At 43.2% G+C, this 23,337-nt stretch overlaps 1 protein-coding gene across 1 annotated transcript; it reads right to left on the reverse strand.

Moving 5' to 3' along the window:
* Positions 1-305: 305 nt before the first annotated feature.
* atr (ATR serine/threonine kinase) lies at positions 306-22,996 on the reverse strand. Its single transcript, XM_049596895.1, has 48 exons — positions 22,819-22,996; positions 22,561-22,652; positions 20,792-20,944; positions 19,731-20,644; positions 19,469-19,611; positions 17,638-17,808; positions 17,302-17,465; positions 17,041-17,193; positions 16,721-16,919; positions 16,348-16,604; positions 15,982-16,178; positions 15,688-15,788; positions 15,315-15,486; positions 14,762-14,917; positions 14,467-14,661; positions 14,001-14,096; positions 13,749-13,838; positions 13,001-13,096; positions 12,687-12,817; positions 12,356-12,499; positions 12,058-12,151; positions 11,289-11,414; positions 10,930-11,136; positions 10,695-10,808; positions 10,466-10,581; positions 10,198-10,318; positions 9,717-9,854; positions 9,466-9,625; positions 9,145-9,311; positions 7,525-7,689; positions 7,255-7,346; positions 7,022-7,113; positions 6,719-6,896; positions 6,452-6,637; positions 6,099-6,258; positions 5,716-5,895; positions 5,238-5,380; positions 5,014-5,111; positions 4,603-4,832; positions 4,116-4,250; positions 3,537-3,737; positions 3,170-3,313; positions 2,095-2,245; positions 1,860-2,016; positions 1,503-1,656; positions 1,179-1,330; positions 872-977; positions 306-743 (listed from the first exon to the last, which is right to left on the reverse strand). Exons 1-48 carry the CDS (start codon positions 22,869-22,871, stop codon positions 570-572), a joined length of 7,818 nt encoding a protein of 2,605 aa, XP_049452852.1. The 5' UTR covers positions 22,872-22,996; the 3' UTR covers positions 306-569.
* Positions 22,997-23,337: the final 341 nt, after the last annotated feature.

Here is a 23,337-nt window from a genome sequence, read left to right on the forward strand (position 1 = left end):
GAACTCATGACTTGACAGCTATAATCTTGCTCACCTAAAGAAACTCCACATCCCTTTCTTCATACTACTATCCTCACCCGGTCTTCTTCAGCCTCTTAAGGCTTTAATGAGCTTGGCTCTAACTGGTGCTCCCGTGAAAATGGCAAGCTGATTGGACCCTTGGGTATGTGTAAGAAGAGAGAAACACACACTGAGGGGATTAAGACAATCTGACTGAGGGAGACTCAAAGGAGTTAAGAGATTAGCACACACAAATCTGCAAAACACACCCTTTATTACAAGAGAATGTTCAAAGATGCAACAAATATTTGTTTCCAGAAAACAGGAAACTAAACAATCATGGAAATACTCGAACGAAAATGATGCTCTTCAACAAACAGTCAGGAGTAGGTATTTTTGTGTCAGTATTACAAACTTGATGTGCAAATTCCTTTATACTTGCTTGGAGCCACCTCAGAGGGCACTTCAGGTTGTCTTGTAGAGGCATTTTATCACTGGTAAGCATCTCAAATTCACCTGAATTTACCTCGAAATGCTCTCATCTTATTTTATATACTTAGGTGTGTGTTTTACAGGTATGGGCCCCAGCCCAGATACATCTGACAGAGCATTTTGTCATCTGTGGCTTCCTGTATGAGGTAGTGGACGTGTCCCTCTATAGACAGAGGCAGACCCAGCACTTTGTTTCTGCTCTTTATCACTCCCTGCAGACGCTGGTCAATGTCACACACATGGGTTTTTGCCTGGCAGAGAACAGAGGGGGAAAAATCAAGACATTTCAGTTATACAAATACCAAAAATCTGACATTTATAGGTTACATGCAGCTCTAAATACAAGGTTACACTTTCATAGGCAAAAGCAAAGACACACCTTTTCATTAACTATCTCTCCTGTCTCGTTGGCCTGAGCTTTGGAAAGTCCCTTGGCTTGTTTGCTCCACTCCACCAGCGGGTCATGAAGGAAGGTCTTCAGTACACTTAGAGTGAAAATTAAAAATAGAATTTTAAAAGTTTTTTAAAAGAGTCACAGTCTCTATTGTGATAGAGAACAACAAGTAAAAAAACCCAACAAGCACACTTGTTGTTTTATGTGCCCCATTGTATGTGTATGTTCAGATCATGGAACAAGGTTTTACAGGACTATTCTAAAATCATTAAGTATTTATGTGTGTGTATACCTCATTAGTGGTTCTCTCTGGTCTCTCATAAGTCTCAGGGTGACCTCACAGGCCTGTCTGAAGAGACCCTCGATGCCCATGGGCCCCATGGCGTGGACCATGTTTTGGGTCAGACGGAAGGGAACCACCTCAGGCACGTCAAACGTCTCCCCCTAGTGGGGAGGGAAAGAAGGAGCATTACAGAAATTCAAGGACAACACAGTAAGTGGAACAGAAAAGCAATATATAAAACTATTTTTAGGATTTTTTAAAGATTTCTATTAAAAGATTTATATCATGAATGACTCCTAATTAATCAATACCTTAAGACAATTTCAGACAAACCTTGTTGAAGAGGCAGTTGAAGTCGACGTGAACACATTCCCCAGTGAAAGAGTCAAAGAGGATGTTTTCTCCGTGGCGATCTCCCAGACCCAAGACGTAGCCCACCATGGACATCACAGCAGTGGAGCGGCAGTATGCAGAGCGACTGCTGTACCTGTAAACACATAATAAGTGGCATTACTTTTCAAAATCTTATTCCTTAATTTAACTTGATCCTAAATATAACTTTAAACCCAAACTGGACCCTTTTCAAATGTATAACCATCCAAAAACTGCAACGTTTTAAAAATCCAGAACTAAAAATGCTCCTTTCAGCTGTGGGAACAATATTAGATGGATGTAATTGTAGGGTCGTACCATGATGTAGGGTCAGGGAAGGTCCGGAGGAACCATTCGTGGAATACAGGGGGGTGTCGAGCACAAAGCACCTCCTTGTGGATTCGTAGCTTCTCCTCAAAGGGGGCTGTCTTGGGTAGAATAAGCTTCCTGAGCTCTTTACCTGACAAGTAGACACCTGTAACACACATAGAATTAAATTGTTTAGTAACAGTAATTACACTGACAGTTTGTTTAGCTTTAAGTGGCAGTATACCTCTCTCTTTATACAGCTTGGTGAGAATGTGTCGAAGTCCGGCGGTGTTGTTGACCCATTCGATGATGCCACACTCCTCATTGAGAGGAATCACAGCATAGGTACGGATATGTAGCTCCCTCCGCCTCGACTCTGCATCTTTACGTAGGCACTACACACAAACACACACAAAAAAGCATGTGCACATACTATAAATACTGCTGACTTTACAATGAGGTAACACGTTTTACACATACTGTAGACTTAAAGGGACAGTTTGGATTTAAGAGGGTTATATGAAGGACTTAGCTATCGTCAATGTATTACATACAATAGATGGCAGTGTGTGTGTCCCCAGTTTGGAGAAGCAGGCAAGAGTACAGCTACGGAAGTTAAGTAATGTACTGCTCAAGGCTCAGTTTATTGTCACTCAAACATGTTAAAAACATGAGGGAATACATTTGTTACCAAGGTCCAGCAGCATACAGAATAAATAACATTTTAAGATAGTTCTATAATAAATAATTAAATAACCTAAAGCCTATAATAAATATGTTAATAAGTACATAACAATGCATCATGCAGTCATAGCTGTACAAAGTGCAGAGGACAGACTTTAAAGCCTGGGAGTTCATAAGCCTCACAGCCTCTGGGAAGAAGCTGCAAAACTTATTTTAGCCACCGGCAAGAAGTCCAATTAAAAATATATGATCAGTTTAAGTGTACCCTATATATAGAATATGTTGACCACTTTCCCTTGCAGTCAGACAGTCCTCACACGGCGGGGAACTCAAGCCCTTATATATGCTCTCTTCAAAGCCACCAGTTAAAGGGCTTCCTGATGGCAAGGTACAGCTGTGAAAATATTCCCAATATAGTGTACACTTCAACTGATAGTTGGATAGTTGATAGCTGGCTGGATGAATTGTGCGAAAAACAAAATTTTTCCACCTCTATTCATGTACATAAAGGACAGACTGTTACCTCCGAGTACACCAGTATAACTCTAATGTAACTCTAATATTTGTACAAGTAAACCCAATAAACCAGTGACTCATAGTACATGTCGTTTCATTTTGAGTCCAGTATCACACACCTTGTTGATGAGGCAGTTGAACTCCATAAGTCTGCAGTCCTTCCTCAGGTCATCTTTAGGTTTACACATCATGGTGTAGCTCCGCCCGTCTGAACCCTTCAGACTTATCTTCTTAGGCTTCTGTAAGGAGGCCAAGATTTCCACCTACACACAAACACACACATGTTAGGGTTGCGAGGCTTACACCTCCTCAAGATTATTTCTGTGATCATAAAATCTGATTTTAGGAGATAATGTTGCTTCATCACCACTCTTTGCCTGACAAAGATATTTGTAACTGTGTTTCGTGAAACACTTTTAGTCCGGAGGCCCCTCCCTACTAAAATATTTACGACAACAATCAAAACCCTCTTTCCCTTTCTCTTACAGAGTCTTCAAAGCCATCCAGGTACGCCCAGTGTCCGGGGAAGGCATCGTGCTCTGTGTTTGCCCCGCCAGTAGAGGGCAGCGTAGGGATGAGAACTGACTGCAGCGGGATCAGGATCTGGCTGAAGGTCGGCTCCTCCACCAGACGTTTTAGTTGCTTGAAGTGAACGCCCATACTGAGGGTGGTGCTGTTGCCATCCACCTGAAAGACACATTCACACAGATATGTATCCACAGCTCCCTTTATATGATGTTTTACTGGAATTTGCAAGCATTTCCTGGTCCTGAAGGGGATCAATAAAATGTCTACCAATAAAATGTACTGCACAGATATAGTAGTATTAACACATGCTTTATTACTTTAATAACAAACTCAAACTTATATATAACCTTCTATATTGACAACTGTCATACATTTGTGATCCTGAGGAAACTATAGTAGTGGATAGCCTTCATCAGGGTAAAATCACCACAGTTTGAATAATGTATTTTTACTATAGTTTCATGTAATACATAAAACACGTTTGTGGTTGTGTGGTTGTGTGTGTGTGTGTGTGTGTGTGTGTGTGTGTGTGTGTACCGGCTTGTTGCAGAGCTCCAGCAGCTTGTCAGTCAGCCTGTTGGCGTCTCCGATGAATTTCTCCAGAGACTGTTTGAGGCTAATTGCTTTCTTGAGGATCTGATTACAGCGGTTCATACGCATGGGGTAGGAAGACTGAAAAAAGAAGATGAAACACACAAATCAAGAGTGAGGTAATTTTTTTTTTTTTTTTTTAGAAAAACAATTTAGCGGCCCTGTGAGTTAATGCAGGCGCTGAAACATCTGGTCAATCAATCACACCGAATACAGTAGAAGGGATCTGTAATGTTTGCAAAGGAACTGATGCATTAAATGACAAAAAATATGTTTAAGAAAAGGAAATGAACACAAGAGTTCACATACAGTGAAAATATGCAGGTGTTCAAACACACAGGGTTTGGGAGTTCTTGACCAGGAATAATTAAACTGCAGAGATTCACTACACAAGGCCCTGATTGTTATCTAGGAGCCAGACGAACACACCTACCTTGGAGACAGCAGCCATCAGCCACATGGCCTGTTGGGGGTATGCCAGGAAGACTTTGGCCACGATGGTCATGAGAACGTTAAAGACCTCGTCGCTGGAGTGGCACACCCTGGAGATGAGCTGGGAGAAGGCGGTCAGGAACTGGTATGGTGCCAAGTTGGCACAGTTCTCACTCACAGCTATGTTGATTTTCCCCAGCTCCTGTCGCATCTGTCTGTCTGCTCGCCCAGCTGTGGTGGAGGGAGGTGTAAATTATATTTAAATGTGTTTAGATATTTCTTTGTCCACTGTTAACAGCTTATAAAAAGTAAATCTGCATAAAGTGGTGGAGCTGCTAGCAAGACACTGGAAGTGTATGATTGCCCTGCATGTATTTTTATTTTACGTGTACAATCACTACTGGTCACCCACCTTTCTCACACTCGCACACTTTAGCTCCAAAATCCAGCCAGAGAGAGAGCATGCGAGGCATGGCCTGGTAGATGTACTGGTTCCCAAACTGCAAGGCTCTGGGAGGAAACAACCCCACAATTTAAATGGCTGATAAAGAAACTAATGAGTCTATGGAGGAGTAAAGTCATAACAGCATTTTCTCAGCTTTGATCACAGACTCAAGGGCTGGATACTGTCCTTACTTTCCAAAGTACATGACAATGTATCGGATGAGGTTCCCCTGTTTCTCCAGCTTGTTGTCAGTCACCATTGGCATCACTTTGTCGTAGTATTTGGCCAGATAGAAGTTTCCATCCTCCCATTCAGGCAGAAGGTTGGTCACATCCTAAGAAACACAAAACAAGCTTTGAAGTACAGCTGCAACTAAAAGTTTTACATTAAAACATATAAAACAATCACAAATCTGATTTATTTACCTCAGAATCTCAATATCACTGATTTCTATTTAAAAATCATTAAGAGTGACTTGTAATATTTGCATTGCTGGCTCTGCAGTGTCCAAAAAGTTGTCAAGTGCATCTTGACACTCAGCTGAACATGACATCTTCACATTAATGATGTCCAGTTTGTTCATGTGTTATTATTATTTGCAAACTCCCAATGGTGCTTATTCAAAGCCTCTGACTGGTTCACTCCCTTCAAACACATCATGGATGTTACCTTGTAGGTCTTCATGATGGCGTTGGACTCAAAGTTGGCCGTCTCCTCCATGAAGCGTCCCACCAGCAGCATGGCCTTGCCTTTGGTCTGCAGGCTGCGGGGGTCTGTCAGTGGCTGATCATCAGGGAAACACTGGGCCACGCCCTTCTGCAGGACGATCAGGGCCTCGTGCACATCGCCCTGACGACACACCAACATAGAGGGGTTTGCTTCACATACGGCAGAGCTTGATTTACGATGTGATAATTTCCTACATGCATCAGCAAACACTGAAATGCATTTTACTAGTAAAGCAGGTGCGAAACAGGGTCAGGCTCACACAGGAAATGCTGATAGTGTGCTTTAGACAGGATGTGCAAATCGTAGTAAAAGTGTCGTTATACCTTGGACCAAAGCCACTTGGCTTTCTCAGTGACCAGCTCAGCCAGGTGTGTGTTCTCTGCGTTCAGCAGGGCATTGAAGGCGGTCTGGTGGTGTCCTGCCTTTCTGGCCACCCGGGCACTTTGCAGCCAGCACTCTCCGACCAGCTCCTTGCTCATGGGCCTGCAGAGCAAACACAAGGCCTGATTAGTGATGCGAGAGCTTTCTAAAGTCAGGAGCTAATCAAAAAACTAATAACCAAGAAATAAATACTGAGAGGTTTAAGGTGCAGAGATAAGGGAGGAAATGCCTGAAGGTGAATATTGACACGTTTAGGACATGTGACATTTGCCTGCAGATGTGTCTACATCCTTACTGTGGTGCCAGGTTGAGCAGAGCCCGACGGAGGGCCAGGATTGGCTCCTTAGCCCTGAAAGAGTTCTGGGTCATCTCCAGGCGATCCGACCAATGAGGAGGCAGCTGGCTGAGGGTGGGGGTGGAGCACTCCTTCTGATTCTGCAGCTCAGTAAAACTGTGCTCCAACTCACTGAGCATGTGGAGCCTGACATGACACACACAACTTTTAGATTCACAAGTTAATACTACCAAAATTGATCCTCAGGATACACCGACACACACAGACCTGACGATGTACTCATATCCTCTCTGGTAGGTTCCACACTCGTAGCTGGCTGCAGACAGAGGGACGACCTGCTCCTTCCTCACCAGCTTCAGCCTCTCGTAGAAAGTCTCGGCATCCTGCTTCTTGGCTGACAGCAGCAACTGGCCGAGCCGCACGCCCCAGGTGTTGGACTGGCGGTCTGGAGACACAATGGTATTGCAAAACTAAGTCATTAAAGTTTATGTTTTAAGTTTATATCTTTTACTACCATAAAGTACAGTGGTTCAAGTGCAGCTTTCAAGGACCATCTGTGTGTTTTATTACCTGAACTCAAATAATCTTCCAACAGGTCCCATTGTCCGAGCTTCCAGGCTGCCTCCACTCTGTAGGTGTTCAGCTCCGACTTCCACTGATGCCTAAATGTGTAGATATATAGCTAAATCCAGTGGACCTTAACTGACATACATGTTAAGAAACTGTGAAGAGGCAAATAAGCTGGATATTTTGGGCGTGTAAACACAGTAAGGAAAATGGACCATAGTGTGTGTGTGTCTCACTTGTTGGCCAGTACTCCATTAACCTGAGTGATGACTGTTGATAACTGTCCCAGGCCGAGCATAGAGGTCATGACTCCATGATAGTGACCGATCTGCACACAAAGTGAAAATGAAAATGGTGAAATATGGAGGAAACTGCAGAAAATACAATGTAACAAACAGCTGACACCACATCATTATCTGTCATCTTAACATAAGCAATAATATACTGTGGCTGCTTCTCTGCAGTATTTTTAACCCACTACTATTCTCTTCTCTGTGTGTGTGTACCTGGTCTGACTCCAGCTGTATGGCCCGGTCATAGCAGGCCGTTGCGTCTCGCAGCAGGCCAATGCTCTCATGCTCCAGTATCTGTTCCCGTAGCGACGGCTCCTCCCTCCTCAGGGCGTTGACCCCTCTCACTCCATCAGGTTCATGCATGGCAGCGTACAACGTCTGCAACAGCCAATCACAACAAAACAGTTCAGAGGGCTTGTTTGGGGTCATGTAATACATATCTGTGGAACATATTTTGTTTCTTTGAACATCAGTCTGATTGTTTTATATACTTTGTAATATAGGTATTTTTATTTCAGCAGTATTCTTTAACCCTCGGCCACGCTTTTGTCAGAGTTACTGACAAATTATTAAGAGCTATTGGTGTAGTCATCACCCAGTGTCTACCTCGACACTGTGATGGCCCCTCTGGTGTCATCTCCTGTGCTGGGTGATTCACCTGTCTGCTCTCTCTCTGCAGGAAAGGGATCGTTAGGGCAGCTAGGAACACCTGAGGTTATTTAAGTGTGCGTGCAGCTGACAGCTTCCTCTCTCTGGCTGACAACCCACTCGCCTGCTGATGCTGTTTTGTTCCTCTCCTGTTTAGTTATGTTGTCCATCCTTATGATTTGTTTTGCACCTTACAACCCTCGCCCCTACATCTTCCATTCATGCACATCACACACTATACCCACACGCCCTATACTTTAATTATTTAAAGCTACAGCAAATATAAACTGAATCAAGATTATGTTACTGCATTGCCTATTTCTCGCCTTAAATGCTTTCAGAAGCATATTTTAGTGTACTGTTTAGCTGTTAAATGCAGTTTGCGCCAACTGGTGGGTGGTGTTTTGTTTTTGCTAGATTGTTTTAACATGGCTCTGGGCCACAAACTTTCTCATTTTATAGCAGTATATAACAGTCTACCTAAACATGTTTCTGAGACCATTTGAAAGGAGAAAAAGGGGATGTAGTCACACAATCTTGATTCATATTAGATCAGCACTGCCAATTCTTACAGTTGGACTGCAGTTCATGAGCAGTGACTGACATGTTTGACAGCTGATCTCGCTGAAAATGGCCTGTCTTTGCTCAAGTCTCCCATTTTCCCGTTTATTCCGTCAGGCCTTTCAGATTTTTGCTCAATGACCCCCATATTAAACTGCCTACTTGAGCTTTACGTTAACCCTTCAATTTGGTTTCCCGTAATTTCTGCTGAAACATTGACACGGCTTATCTTCCTTTCGTTATGGCCATTTGAGCCAGGTTGTAAAAACACTCTTAAACAAGGTGCCAGAAATTGTTAGACCTGCACTTTAATACTTAACGAGTAAGTCTATCTATGTACTCAAACACCAGAAGTAGAGAGAGGTAACATGAGGGAACACGGTTCCTGTCCAAATCACAGTTTATGATTTGTAAACCAAATTGTCACTTATTTTAACTTTTCTTGTAGTTTCAATTGTCAGACAGCTCTAAAAACATCTATAAGACATAAACACCTAATGGTAACAAGCTTCTAAGCAACCAGTGCCATACCAAGATGTCCCCAAGCCACTTGTTTTGATCTAAAAGAGGGGGAAATGGGCACATACTTTAGCAAAGAATACATTTAAATGGTTGTTGTCTGACCTGCAGGAAGGTGAGATGGTCCTGGATGTTCTCTTTGTTTTCTAAGATGTGTGCTTCAAAGTGCATGAGGGCACGAGTGTACGCTTTGGATCGTAGAGAGGCCTTGGCCAGAATGTCCTGTGGAATCCCCCTCAGGAAGGCCACCACACGCTGATACTCCCCGCTCTCTGCAATAACATGATTTAACTCTTTATTTCAAGATTCAAACTACAGGACACTGATCGAACCTTAATAAATTAATGTTTTACTCTGATATGTTTCAGCACCGTAGTGAAAACCTGGAGACTAGAGATTTGTGCACTGGTGGAAAGTGTCACTAACCGTTGTGTTTGGGTTTGTCGTAGAGGATGTGGCGGCTCCACTGTGTGAGGTGAGAAATCATACTGAACACGGTCTGAGTGCTGAGCTGTGATAGGCTGGAGGCCGTCTCCTGACCTCGTCCATCCCCTGCTGTCAACACGGCCAGCATCTCCTCGGTTACCTGAAAGGAGGTGTGTCATTATTGCGTGATAAAACAAGCCTTAGAATTATCGTCTTCTGTAACACAGACACCGACACGGGCGCGTCCTCACCTCTTGTTGCTCTGCAGGTGTGCAGCCCAGCAGCATGTACAGCAGAATATGAGGCAGCAGGTAGATCGTGACCTTGTAGTCGTGTTTGATGATGAAACTACAGCAGGTGAACACTCTGCTGGCCAGCTCATGTCTCACCTAAAACACAGAAAACCAGTTCCCAAAAACTGACTTGGAAGACAAGTTTATGCTGTCACAGAGACAAAAGATGTGCTTTTCACTTTTTTGCAAAAGTTTTGAAACTGACAACAAATGCGTGTTTGAAACCTCTGCATGCTTTTGTCTATCTTATCTGTTGTCATGTGACAGTTTGTCGAGAAAACACTTTCTCACGGTAGATATTTAGGACTCCATTTTGATATTCAAAATGTCCGGTTATTAAATCACACGTATCTGACAAACGGAAAGAGCTGGTTACATGATCTAGCAGCTGTGTATCTGTTTGTCTCTGCACAAGACAGTCAAAGATGAACAAGCTCACCTTGCTGATGAGATATCCGGCCCAGGTGGCTGACCAATCAGAGAATTTGCTGCCTCTCTCACTTAAGTACACCGGCTTCTTCAGTTGGGACCAGTTCACCTCCTTCTGACTGCTCTTATACCTGAAGACATGGAGGGAAATATGGTAAAAAAGAGAGGACAAAGAAGAAAAATAACTTCCACTCAAAGGATCTGATCGTCTTAATTATATGTGAGACCAGTACAAGTGTAGATGTGCTGTAAGTCTACATGTATGTAAACTTGAATACCTGCTGTTGAGGTGTGGTTCCAATATTTCTTGAATCTGCTCCGGGAATCTCCTCCACAGACGGCGCCCCGGTGAGTCGGTTCGACCCTCACGGCACTCGAAGATGGACAGCAGCTCCTACAGCGTGCATGACAGCACCAACACACATAACAGGTGAGACATGAGCCAAAAGAGAGATGGAAAGACATACATCTAAAGTGCAAAGTGAGTGCTTGCGGATGTGCGAGTACCTGAACTGCATAAGCAGAAGAGTCCTGTGCTCTCACATTATCAGCGTAAGCCAGAAATGTTCTGGTCAGTTCAGTCAGCAGCTCGTAGGCGAAGTTCGGATCATCAACTCCACTCTGCTCACAGAGAAGTATATGGTTTCTTACAGGGATGTTCCATTTTTCGGGGACTCTTTTTTGTACACACACACACACACACACACACACACACACACAGTTAAAGTCTTGTCTCGCTTACCACGAAGGTGTTGCGATCCCCATGGGTGTGCGTGTGTGACAGGTCCAGACGTCCAGGATCCACGGCTCCCAGCTCCCCCAGACACTCCCCACAGAGGAGCCTGGCCTCTGGGGATGAGTCCTGACAGCCCTTCAGCAGCACTGACACCAGGCTGGAGATGACCGGCTCCACCGCCTCACTCGCACAAACCTGGCGCAGCAGCCACCCCTGCAGCCCAAAACACAAAAAACATATTTATGGTGTGGGGCATAACGGTAAGTTTAAGATATGTCAGTTAATAATCAGCATTTAAAAACAGAAACTGAAAGCTTTGAGTCTGGTCCTTTCAGACGTATTTAATCAGTGTGTGTGTTCGATACCTGCTTACTGTGCATCATGTCCCTGAGGCTCGTCAGTGCATGAATCCTGACGTCAACGTTTTCATGTTGAACGGCTCTCATGGAGAGCTGCAGCGCTGCGGCCAGGTCACTGCTGCTGGCTGTCAGCTGGATGGAATCAGACATAGCACATTATCATTTATTGCACATTGTTATCCTCATGTTTCTGTTGTTCTGATTTTAATTTTGCACATTTTAAATATACAAACTGTCAAAAATAACAAATAGTAGTGCAGGAGGAGGCAGAAACCCGAGTGGGCATATTTGACGCCTCCACCTTAAGTTTAAAAACTTCACAATGTCATAGAGAACACAAAAATTACAGACAGAAATACACGGAGAAGAGCAGTTACAAAACAGCAATTAAACATTCTTTTAAGCATCTTTTATAACTTCTTATATAGAAACAGCTTTCGCCAGGTGGAAAAAGTCACTCCATTATTTGGCGCTTTTTAAACTTATCGAAAACTGACCTCTGCAAGAGAGAAATTTAGGAGGATGAAGATTGACGAGCTGGGTAGGAATGAACCTTTGAACCGGCTTCAAAGTCTTCAAATGCTCAGAAATATTCCTTTCACTTAAATGTATCTTCTAAATAAAACAGACATTTTTAGAAATAGAAATATAGAAATATTTGAAGTTTCTGCAATAAAGGAGCAGGTAATAACAGCACTGATGTCGACCAACAACCCTCATCACACTCTGCTTCCTTTATTTAGTTCATCATCATCATCCTCTTGTCCATACTGACCTTTTTATAGTTCTGCAGAACAGTGTGGATGTCTTTGAGCTCAGGGTGGTCTGGCAGGAAGTAAATCTCATGGAGGTAGTCATTGACTTCTTCCCTGTGGGAAATAATATGAAATAAAATAAAATAATATAACAATTAAAATAAAGCAACAAAAACAAAGTAAAACATAGAGCAAATACAGGCTAATAAGGACCCGAAAACAAACACCAAGGAACAAGCACTGGACAGTTTAGGGTAGGACAAAGGCCATTTTGAAAAGATGGGTCTTCAGTTGATTCAATTTGAGTGTGTGTGTTACCTGTTGTCCAGTATCAGGAAGCGGATGATAGCAGCCGTTTCTTTGGGCTGCAGTGGGATCAGAGGCAGGAGTGCAACAATAACATGACTCAGTAGAGGGCCCAAGTGTGCCGGCTCCATGCTCCGCACAAAACACTCCCACGTCCTGTCCACACAGGAGGAAGAAATTAATACACACATTCAGAAGCAGAGATCGAGGAGCAATGAGCTAATCACACAGGATTGTGGCATGAATAAGAAGACAAAAAGAGCTGAACTGTCAGTCTTGACAATAAAAGAAGCAATACACCGCTGTTTCCTTGTGACCTTCAAGTGTGAGTGTGTGTACTGACTGGCAGCAGAGCAGAGGGAAGTCATCTCTGTATCTGAGGCCCGTGCGGAGTGTCGTCATCATCTTCACTCTGACAGAGCTGATGTGTTTGGAGCCCATCAGTCGCATTAGAGCCATCACACTTGTCAGTGCCTGCACAGAAAAACAGCAGACGCCTTCTTTTAACGACATACGAGCTACAATAACGAACAACAGCATTTATTAAATCAGACACAGTATTGCTGTGAACAACCTCCAACAGTAGCTCTGTGAATTCAATTACAGAAATGAAACATTGTCAAATATCACATTAGTTGTTATTAGTGAAACACACACCAGCTTCTTGCGGTCCTTCTCTCCTGCGCTGGAGCTGAGCAGCTGCATGTTGAAGAAGGCAAGAATTCCCAGCAGCTTTGGCTGCAGATAATCCGCCTGGTGCACAATGATTGAGGCAAGACCAAAGAGGAAAAACACATATTAAACAGTTGATTTCCAAGAGGTGATTAATGATCGTTATTATAGAGCTTTGTTGAATACTCGATTCTGATTAGTCCACAGCATTCTACAGTCTTTTATTTCTGAATAGCAGACCGATGCTATAAATAACAGACCATTGCTGATCATAGATACTTAGAGGAAGCAATAAAATAATATTTAAATTATTACAATTATTTCTAAATAATTATTTTGTGTCAACTTATTGATTTCTTCTCACAGTATAATTAGTGAGATGATATACAGATAGCAGGCCATCACATCCCTCTCCCCTGGGATCTCCGGAAGTGTTGTGAGGACTCTAAAACTTCACCTGAGCCTCCCTCGGCATATGGGTGAGTAGATAATGGCTGAATTTTCAGTTTTGGGTGCACTATCCCTTTAAGAGCAAATAAGGCGTTTCGCCCGTGGCTTCTTCAGACTCGCTGAACAGCATCTCATGTGATTGAGCGAACCTGAGGAAGCCACGGGCGAAACACGTTATTCGCTCTTAATAAAATCACAGTAATTCAGTTCAGTGTACGGTGGTTTATGTTTATGATTTTACACAAAATAAATCAGTAATAGCACGTTTAACTCTGACACATACCATGCGTTCAGGGGTGGTGATGTCTCGGGGACCCTGGTACGGGTCATCATTAGACGCAAAGGAAGCCAGGATCGCCAGACCATTAAATACCTACACAGAAATGTGAACAAAAATTAGCTTTAAACCATATAAGCGAATTCATTACTGACATGTTTGCGCTCAAGAATATATACTGAAGAAGACTTAATTTGTAGGGGATCTTATGTGTGTGTGTGTGTGTGTGTGTGTGTGTGTGTGTGAGTGTGTGTTGACCTGTTGGTAGTGTTCTCCCAGGCGCAGCAGAAGCTCGTTGTGAAGACCCTGGAAGTCTTGCCTCAGCAAAGAGCCCAGTTCAATCTCTGTCTCACTCTGAGGGAACATTTGAAAAACAAATATAAATCAGTCTGATAGTCTGTACTGTAGGAGCCATATGTTTGATTTGTGTTAAATGCAGTATCCCGCCACACCACTAGGTGGCTTATGTCACTGGCTGAGGCAGGCCGTGGTGTTAAAGTTCACGCGAGTAAGCGCAGGTAACAGTTTTCGACTGCTCAGATTAAGATTTATTTGGCTGTATTTATTGGAAGTTTGCGTTGAAACTTATTGAAGTTATCTGGAAATTACAGACACTGCTGAGAAAATAAACACATGATGATATACAGCACTGGTAAAATCGGGAGTAGTTTCTGAGTACACGTCGAAACAGTTCAGCCAATTAGCAACCAGTAGCGGCTAATACCTGTAGGTAGTGGAATGCCCTCTCTAGCTCCTCTTTAGTGCAGGAACAGACCAGATGGCTGAAGATGTACTTGAAGTTGTTGATCAGTATCTCTCTCCTGTTTGCCTTCAGCTCATTGGCCAGGGTACGGATGAGGGCGGAGCCAGTGGAGCTCGCTTTGGCAGCCAGGTAGGGCAGGAGCACCTGGAGGGTCCTCTGTAAGCAGAAAAATGTATATTCTCAAAAACATGCATTACGTACATAAAACAGTCTTACTGTATGTGCACTGTATGCACTTAATTACAATATGACATACAGTGAGAAAGCGGTGGAGGTCGGGGAAATCGAAAGCGTGTGCGATCTGAGCCAGGATGTCCAGGGCCAGCTCTCTCTGATTGGCTGATTCGCTGCCTTGGTCCGGTGTGCTCCGCAGGGCTGATGCGTGACGTGAATGAAGCGACTCCACCAGGAACTAAAAACGCACAGAGGAAAGAACTAATTAAAGCCAGTTCATCTTAACATCTCTGCACACAGCTCAGATTTTTAGAGGTTCAAATTCATCTCAATGCAATTTAGTGTCAGAAAGGATTTATTTTTCAAATTATTTTCCACCTAGAAATACACAATCATGAGGAGACCGTGTCAGGCCACAGCCGGGCCACAAATTAAAAGTCTTAGTCATCTAAACCTCGATTAGCATAGGCCTAATTGAACATTAACACTTATTAAAAACAGAAGTATTACAGACAGCCCTGCCGCACATTTGTCTAGTAATTATTCACAGAGTTATGGACCAAGAATCTCAAAATTTCTCAGTCAACATCGGCTTAAAGCCCAAATTTATTGAAACAGCATTAAAGAGTTCATACCTGGCAAATGGGGTTCTTGTACTGACTGAAGAGCGTCTGAAGTTTCAGACCTTTGGCAGCGGCCAGCGCTCTGATCTGAGTGTAAGCAGCTACAGACACCGGGGACGACTTGGACAGCAGACAGTGGAGCAGCCGCAGCAGAGAGAACGACACCAAACTACCCTGAGACGCTCTGATGGGAGACGAAGAGATCAACACATTTAACCAAAACTATTTTTTTGAAATACAAAATTTTTTATAGGTTTAAATCTCTCCATTAACTAAAATTTCAGTGACAACAAAATTAAATAAAAACTGTGACAATGAGACAAAGAAACATGAAGAATTTTTTTGCCATCCTGTGCTCTCATGTACAGACAAAGGTCACCTTTACCTGCCAATCTCTCCAGTGGTGAGGATGAGAGCGTTGCGCAGGTCGTCGTCTCTGTTGAGTTTAGCGTTGCTGAATGCCTCTTTAAGACGGGCGACCAGGAGCTTGGAGAAGAAACACACACAACATCAACCTCACTGTTATTCTCTTAAAGACAAGCAAGCATTTAAACAAGTCAAACCCAAAAAGGTCAGCACCACGAAGTGGGTTTTGGCTTACAAAAATAAATCAATAATGACAATGAAGGCCATTAGATGTTCAGACATTTAAGTCTTTAACTCCACTGGAATCGCTCACCTCACTTATAGAGCCCTGCTCAGAGTTCCTGGTGGTCTCTGTTAGCAGGAAACGCACTGATTGGCTGAAGCGTATTCTGACCACTGGATCGGAGTCCTCCATAAGACCAACCAGAGCGCAGAGAACCACCTGGGAGTCGCTGTCTCCACCAACCAGATTCACATGCTGACAGAGGTGAGGCAGAGCCTCTAGGAAAGCTACGAAAGTGACATTAATAAGTTGATGAAATAATACTGCATTTGATTAAATCCATAAGAGGATCACAACAAGTTACTGTATATATAATACATGTAGCATTATTAAGGCTTTCTGCATGTTGTAAACACTCATTAAGGAAAACAACATCACACAACAAATCCAAAATACCTTGTTTAACACTACTTGGAGCTTGCTGTTTGAGCAGCGGCAGGAAGGGTCTGACAACAGAGGCCCTGAGGGATGGAGGACTGTTCCCAGCATGCTCTGCTGCGAGGCTGAGTTGGTGGCAGAGTCTCTCAGAAGGATGAGTGGACTCTGTGTGGGTGTCACTGAGCTGTGAGAGCTCTGACTGGATACAGCTCAGCTGACCGATGACCCTGGCGAGCTCCTTCTTCACCTGCTCCGAACTGTCCTCTAGCCTGGGACTGCAAACCGTCAAATGTAACATGAATATAAAGGGAAAAAAAACTTTTAAAACAATCACAATAAAATCATAAAAGGATGTTGTGCTCACAGTGATTATACATATGCAGGTACGTACAGGAGAGCGGTGCTGATGAGGTTGTGGTGTGACTTTCCAAGGTGGTGAAGAAGAAGAGGGAAAGCTCTTACTGCTGCTGCTCTCGCCACCTCATCCGGACTCTGCAACGTCTTGGAAAACACGCACACGCGCCACGTCTCACACACACCACGACGCAGGAGAGCCAGCAGCGACACACAGTCTGCCTGGATCTCAGGGGCTTGAAAGACACACACAGTTTGCTGTCAATCCAAAGTTTTTAAAATGCAAACAGCCTGGTTCATCTCAAATGTCATTTTGGTTTGAGTGTGTCTGAGCAGCAATACCAGAGAAACACTCACAGTAACAGAGGCTGAGTCTCTGAGCGAAGGCAGGCAGCCAGGAGGGAAATCCTGAGCTCTTATAGGCTGAGATGGACTTGTTGTCACACACCCAGGGAAGAGACAGCAGCGCACACACTCGCCGCTGGAGCCCGTCCTCACTGTGGCTGCTCACTGTGAACACACACAGACACACAGGGTGATGAAAACACACAGCAAACAAATAAAAGCCACAGGAACAGAAAGTACAACGTGTGTTTCTGTGAGTGTATAAATCCTTACTTGTCAAATAGAGGATTGAGTCGAGGACTCTAACAGTCGTCTGGACAGCAGACTGAAAGTAGCTCTGGTTTAAGTCAGGCTGAGGACCTCCTTCTAACACTGACTGGCAGCTCTTCAGGGCCCTGCCCAGAGTCTCAGTGGGCACCCAGAGGAGAGAGGACAGACTGTCAACAACGAGACAGAAAAAGAAAGGAATGATAGGTCAGTGGTCAGATCACGGTCAAAGCATTTTTAAAAAAAAATAAATAATTTCCGTGTGTCAGACATGAAAACAGAAAAGGTAAAGAAAGAGTTGGAGTGAGAGCAGGTGTAAATGTTTGTGTATCTGTGTATCACCTGGTTGGAGAGGTGCAGCAGGCCGCCAGGTGGAGAATGAGGGCCACACCCTCCAGAGCAGAGAGAGTCTTTGTGGTTTCAGGTCCATCAGAGTTCAGAAAGGTCAGAAGCTCCTCCATCCGACGGTTCATCACAGCCCAAACCTCACTGCCAACACGCATGTCCACCTCACTTCAGACACAAAAACAAATGCATAATCATTCATTTTAAGTGTTAGGACGGTTTTATAGGAATTATGACACAGCTTTACCAGCAACTCCTACCAACCACTAAAGTTTCATTTGCACAATATTACAGAAAACTATTATAGAAGTGGTCCAGTTGTACAGAAAACACTTCCATCTCGTCAGAAATTGGAAAATAGACAGATCACTGAAAATCAGCGAGAGAAACAAAAACTTTTAAATGAGCTTTTTTGACACCCAAGCTAGAGGAGGAAATGTGCCTAATGCTCAGTTTCAAAACCCTTCTTCTAACCACAATATTAGATGACGTATAGGGCACTATTTCTCATGTTGTGTTGCCCTGAGTTTTCACTCTCAATACATCAGAGATACTCAGCTTGCTTCACCGGGGGACCGCTTTAGCAAAATGACGGGAGGCCAGGGGCCAGTGAATAAACAAACAATAATAATATACTGGCAAAAAAAATTAGGGAACAATTAAAATCACGGATATTCAAGTTGAAAATCCTTACTGATGTACATTATATAATTTGTTGAGAACAAAATGACGTAACTCTGGTCAATAGAAACCAAAATCATCAACCCACTTAGGGCTGGATTCAAAATCACGCTGAAAATCCAAGTAAAAAATTGAAATCAAGAACGAGGTGTGGGTGGCGGACCTGCGGACTCTGGCGTTCTCTGGTAAATGCCAATCAAGCTGCATGGTGCTGGGCTGAGATCAAAGGTCCCACTAGAGGACGTCGGCCCTCATGCCACCCTCATGGAGTCTGTTTCTGACAGTCTGGTCAGAAACATGCACACCAGTAGCCTGCTGGAGGTCATTTTGTAGGGCTCTGGCAGTGCTCCTCCTCTTCCTCAGTGCACCTGTTGTCAGTTTCATTTGCATCAAAGCAGGTGAAACTGACTCACAATCACTTGTGCTTCCTAAATGTACAGATTGACATCCCTCAAGTCTAATAGACTCGATGTTACACAGTGACTATAAAGTGTTCCCTTCATTTTTAGTGACCAGTGTATTTATCAGTATATATAAGAAATGAATTGCTTGTTTTAAAGCTTTCAGTGTTTGCTGTCTTCACTCATCTTTGACAAGAGGCAAATCCAGTTGCAGCCGCCCTGCACAGGTCAGGTGTATGTAGTGGTGTTTTTGGATTTGGGGACAGGGTCTGATGGATCCTCCTCTGGTGCCTTTTTTTGATAAACAAGCTCTATTTGGATGCTTTTTATGCACCCTGGCACCTTGCTTACGTTAAAAAAAATTCCTAGATTGAATCAATTTATTTTCATTGTGAATTAGAAAATGGTCGGTGTCCACCGGGCACCCTATTGTGAGCCAAATCTGGCCCGTGGGCTGTAGGTTGAGTATCACTGCACTACATGTTTGAAACTAGTGACAAATGGAAAAACTGTCCTTGAAATTTGATTTGGCAAAATCTAGTTTGTGTACATCTTTATTACAGCAAGTTTAACAGCTGAGATTTGGAAAATTGACCTGTCTTAGGTGTATATATGTCAGCGTTCTGGCAGCATAGGAGCTCAACAACCCCCCCTTCATAATTTCTTGTCACTTCTCTCCTGTCTATCAAATACGACAAAAAACTACTTCTATAAGAGAGCACGGTTGTGAATGTTTATGAACTCACGCTGCTGATGTTTTTATCGTTTTGCTGACTGCCTTAGTGACAGATTTGCATAATTTTTTGGCAGCAGTCTCTCCATCTCCTGACTTCTTCATCACCGTAGCAGTCTCCGCTTTCAGTGCGGCTCGGAGAAACCCCTCTGCACACTGCAAAACATGAGCACCACAGATATTGTCGAGAGAGTGGGAGAGAAAAGGTGTGACAAATGTTACAGCAGCGAGATAGAGATTTTAAAAAGAAAGAAACAAGCACAACAGAGTTGTACCTCAGCTTGATTTTCTGTTCCAACGGTGCGTGCCAGCGTCCTGCAGACCTCTGTGACTCGCTGCCTTCTTAACATTGCAGCACCCTCATATACTATGGCGACAGATAGCAAGAAGCTGAACAGCAAGCAGAGGGATTCGGAAACCTCTCCCCCCAGCTTGACATTTGCCCCACCAAGCGTACAAACACACTCAAACATCTGCGAGAGATAGATGGGCTCAAAGTGTGAGTGAGAGACACCAGACGACTGAAACACACAGCGAGTCAGGTGCAGCAGCTCTCCTTCATACGGATGTTTCTCAGCTAGGTTTGCATTCGCTGTGTGCGAGCAGGGGTGTGTTTCCAGCACGTGAAGGTAGGCTGTGAAGAAGTCGTGGCCCTGCATCTCAGGAAACCCTCTCAGCTCCACCAGCTGCCTCAGCATCACCATGGAAAGCGTCCTCAACCTTGTGTTACCATTGGCCAGGAAGGAACAAGCAGTCTCCCAGGCCATGCTGACATCACGAGGGGAGAGAACTCCCCGCAGAGAGTCAGTTATGACGCCGATTGTCACTGCAGTTAGTGACTCCAGAGCAGCAGGCGAGGAGAGAACGAGAGGAGAGGGGGTGAGGTATGAAGAAGCATGAACGGGGGAGACACTGAAGCACTCGAGTGTTACAGGCCATCGGTTCTGTGCGTGAACGTCCAAAGTGTGTCCCTGTCCTGCCAATGTGGTGACATGAGCATACAGAATGTCACTGAGGTCCTGGGCCATGAGAATGAGCTCCTGAGTGAGGCGGCTGAAGATGAACGGCGCTCTGGCTCTCAGAGTTTGAAGTAAAGAGCACAACACGGCAGAGACCCGCCTGTGGATGACGTCGCAGTCTGGAGCTGCTGCCACGCGAAGCAAACGCACCGCCACCCACTTACTAAAGTCTGAAACAAGAGAGGAAAATGAGACATCAGAGATGGAGGGGAAAAGAAAAGCACAAAATTATTATTACAGATTGGAAGAGAACATTTTCACAGACTTTTTAATTTCCCAAAACCTTATATTGCAGCTTTTTTAAGAGCATCTCGTACCAGTGCAGCTCTGCGTGGTGTCCGGGTACTCGGCAGGCAGGCAGGCAGGGTTGGCGAACATCAGAGACGAGGACTTGATTATATGCTGCACAAAGTCCAGCAGCATCACACAGGCCGGCTCTGAACTGGACTTCTTATTCAGCCCAAGAGCAACTGAAGGAACATAGACAACAGATTTGATTTGATTGGCTTCACTTTAAGCGATCACAAGGCAAAAAGGTTGGACGCCACTCCACTAAACTCTTAAACTGCACAGAGCTTTCATCACAGAATATGCAGATATTGATTGTTTAAACTCACAGAACCTGTTTTAAAATGGTACTCAAGGGATTTCGGAGATCTAAAACAAAGTACATGGTGGCCAGCAGTGTTGTCATGATGATAACTTTGATACAGTGACTTTAAAAATCAATATTTGATACCATTTTCGATTCCATAGGAAAAAAATGAACATTGAGGGCACACAGTTTTAAATTCTCATAAAAGAAAAGCATAACAAAGCTATTACATGACAAGGATGACTTTTCTTGTCTTGGTTAGTAGCAGAGAATGGCAGAAAGTGCAGCTGGTACTGGTGTACTAATACTGCAAATAACAAGTACTAAACTGTTTAAAATATTTAGAAATCGATGAGTATTGAAACATATGCCACTAGTGGCCAGATAGTTTCTGGTACAACCCCAAACTGGGCTTGAATATTATGAGTCAGATTGTTCAATTTCTAATCTTTCATTACCAAATAAATGTTGAAAGCATTTTATCATTTAACATTACAGCATGGTACAGCAACATGAATGCAAAGAGCAAAAACAAGCTCTCCAAGACTGTCAACATTAGAGGGAAGGTGATTGGCAAGTCACAGAAACAGCTCAGCGATCTATTTGACAGGAAGGCCAAACATATAAGTGCCGATGCCTCACATCCATTACACGCTGAGCTTGAGCTGCTCCCGTGTGAACGTAGAATTAGGGTCTGAAAAACCAGTAAGAACATATATAAGCATATATATATATATATATATATATATATATATATATATATATATATATATATAACATATATATATTCACCGTCATGGGAGAGTGTGTAAAGCTGCCAAAAACTCAACAGTATTTTGGGATACTTTTATAGTACTTTTCTATGAAAAATGACTCAAACCGATTAGTTGACTACCAAAATAGTCACCGATTATTTTTATAGTCAATTAGTCATCGATTAGCTGACTAATCGTTGCAGCCCTAATGTCTATCTGTCTATCTATCTATCTATCTATCTATATCATGGGGGGCTAAATTGAGCTTAAGGAAGAGCCCAGGCCAAAAAAAAAGCAACAACAAGCCATACAGCACACATCTTAGGAATTAAAATATAAAATATTTAAGACAAAATCATTTAAAAGTTAAATAAAAAGCACAAATATTACACTTCTGGCATTTAGCTTTAAACATTATACAACTGATTTTTGGTCTAACTCTGGAGGGAAAGCCCTGACACAACAGGAGTAGTTTGTAATACAAAGACTTGACCACAACTGCATCAGTCACAAATGTAATGCAAGTTTGTGGGAAGACATTATTAGGTTGTTTTAAAAAACTGCATTGGGGAAGAGGAGCAGTCTCAACATTTGGCTTTAACTTTTACTTACTTACTACAACAGCACAAGCATTATTAGTTGAATAGACAAGCAAATTTACAGATTCAAGAAGATGTGTAGCGTTTCTGTTATTGTGTCAACCTCCTGTACGTGCTTGATATTCTTTTAAACTTACCGACATCCACATCCGTCAGAATCCTGTCGATGAACTGACAGAGGATCTGTCGGGGCTTCTGCACCGCCTGGTCGTACTCGGCAGCGCTGGCACTGCAATTTAAAGAATATTTATGTAAACATGGCACTGTGGAGGTTATCATTTACTTAAACAAGCGGCCAGTACTTTAAAAAAGACGGCTCAGTTCGATATAAATCAGTTTCAGAGTGTGACATACTGCTAACAGCTTAGCTTAGCTAACGTTAGCCGGTTACTCACCTCGCGAGCTCCTGAAGAGCCGGTATCATGGCGGACATCTCCAGTCCCTCCATCTTCACAGCCGCTCGGTGTGTCGCTATGTGAACAACTTGTTTAAATTATAACATTAACTTTGTCGGGTAATTTTAACCAGCACGCCTCTACATGCCCTATCCATCCTGTCAAGTGTTTCGAAAAGTTTCGCTCCAAAGTGACGTTTTTGTTTTGGTACGGCAGCCACCGAGGGTCAAACCGCTTACTGATAAGCTCAAACTGCAAATTGCTCCCCCTGGCGACGTATATGTTACCGTAGAATTATATACAGCTTGTAGTGCAGTGAGTAAACGTAGCAATACCATACAGTATCAATACTTTATTACAAGTAAAAACACCTCACTCTATTTTTAAAAGTATATTCAAACATATTTAAAGTACTAAAAGTAAAAGTAGGCAACTCATTTCAGAATAATATTCCAATAATGGATTATAATTACTGATGCAGTCATGTGTTTTATGTTGCAGTAGTACTAGTGTCGGCTA

This window comes from Epinephelus fuscoguttatus, linkage group LG14 (genome assembly GCF_011397635.1).
Source record: "Epinephelus fuscoguttatus linkage group LG14, E.fuscoguttatus.final_Chr_v1".
NCBI lineage: Eukaryota > Metazoa > Chordata > Actinopteri > Perciformes > Serranidae > Epinephelus > Epinephelus fuscoguttatus.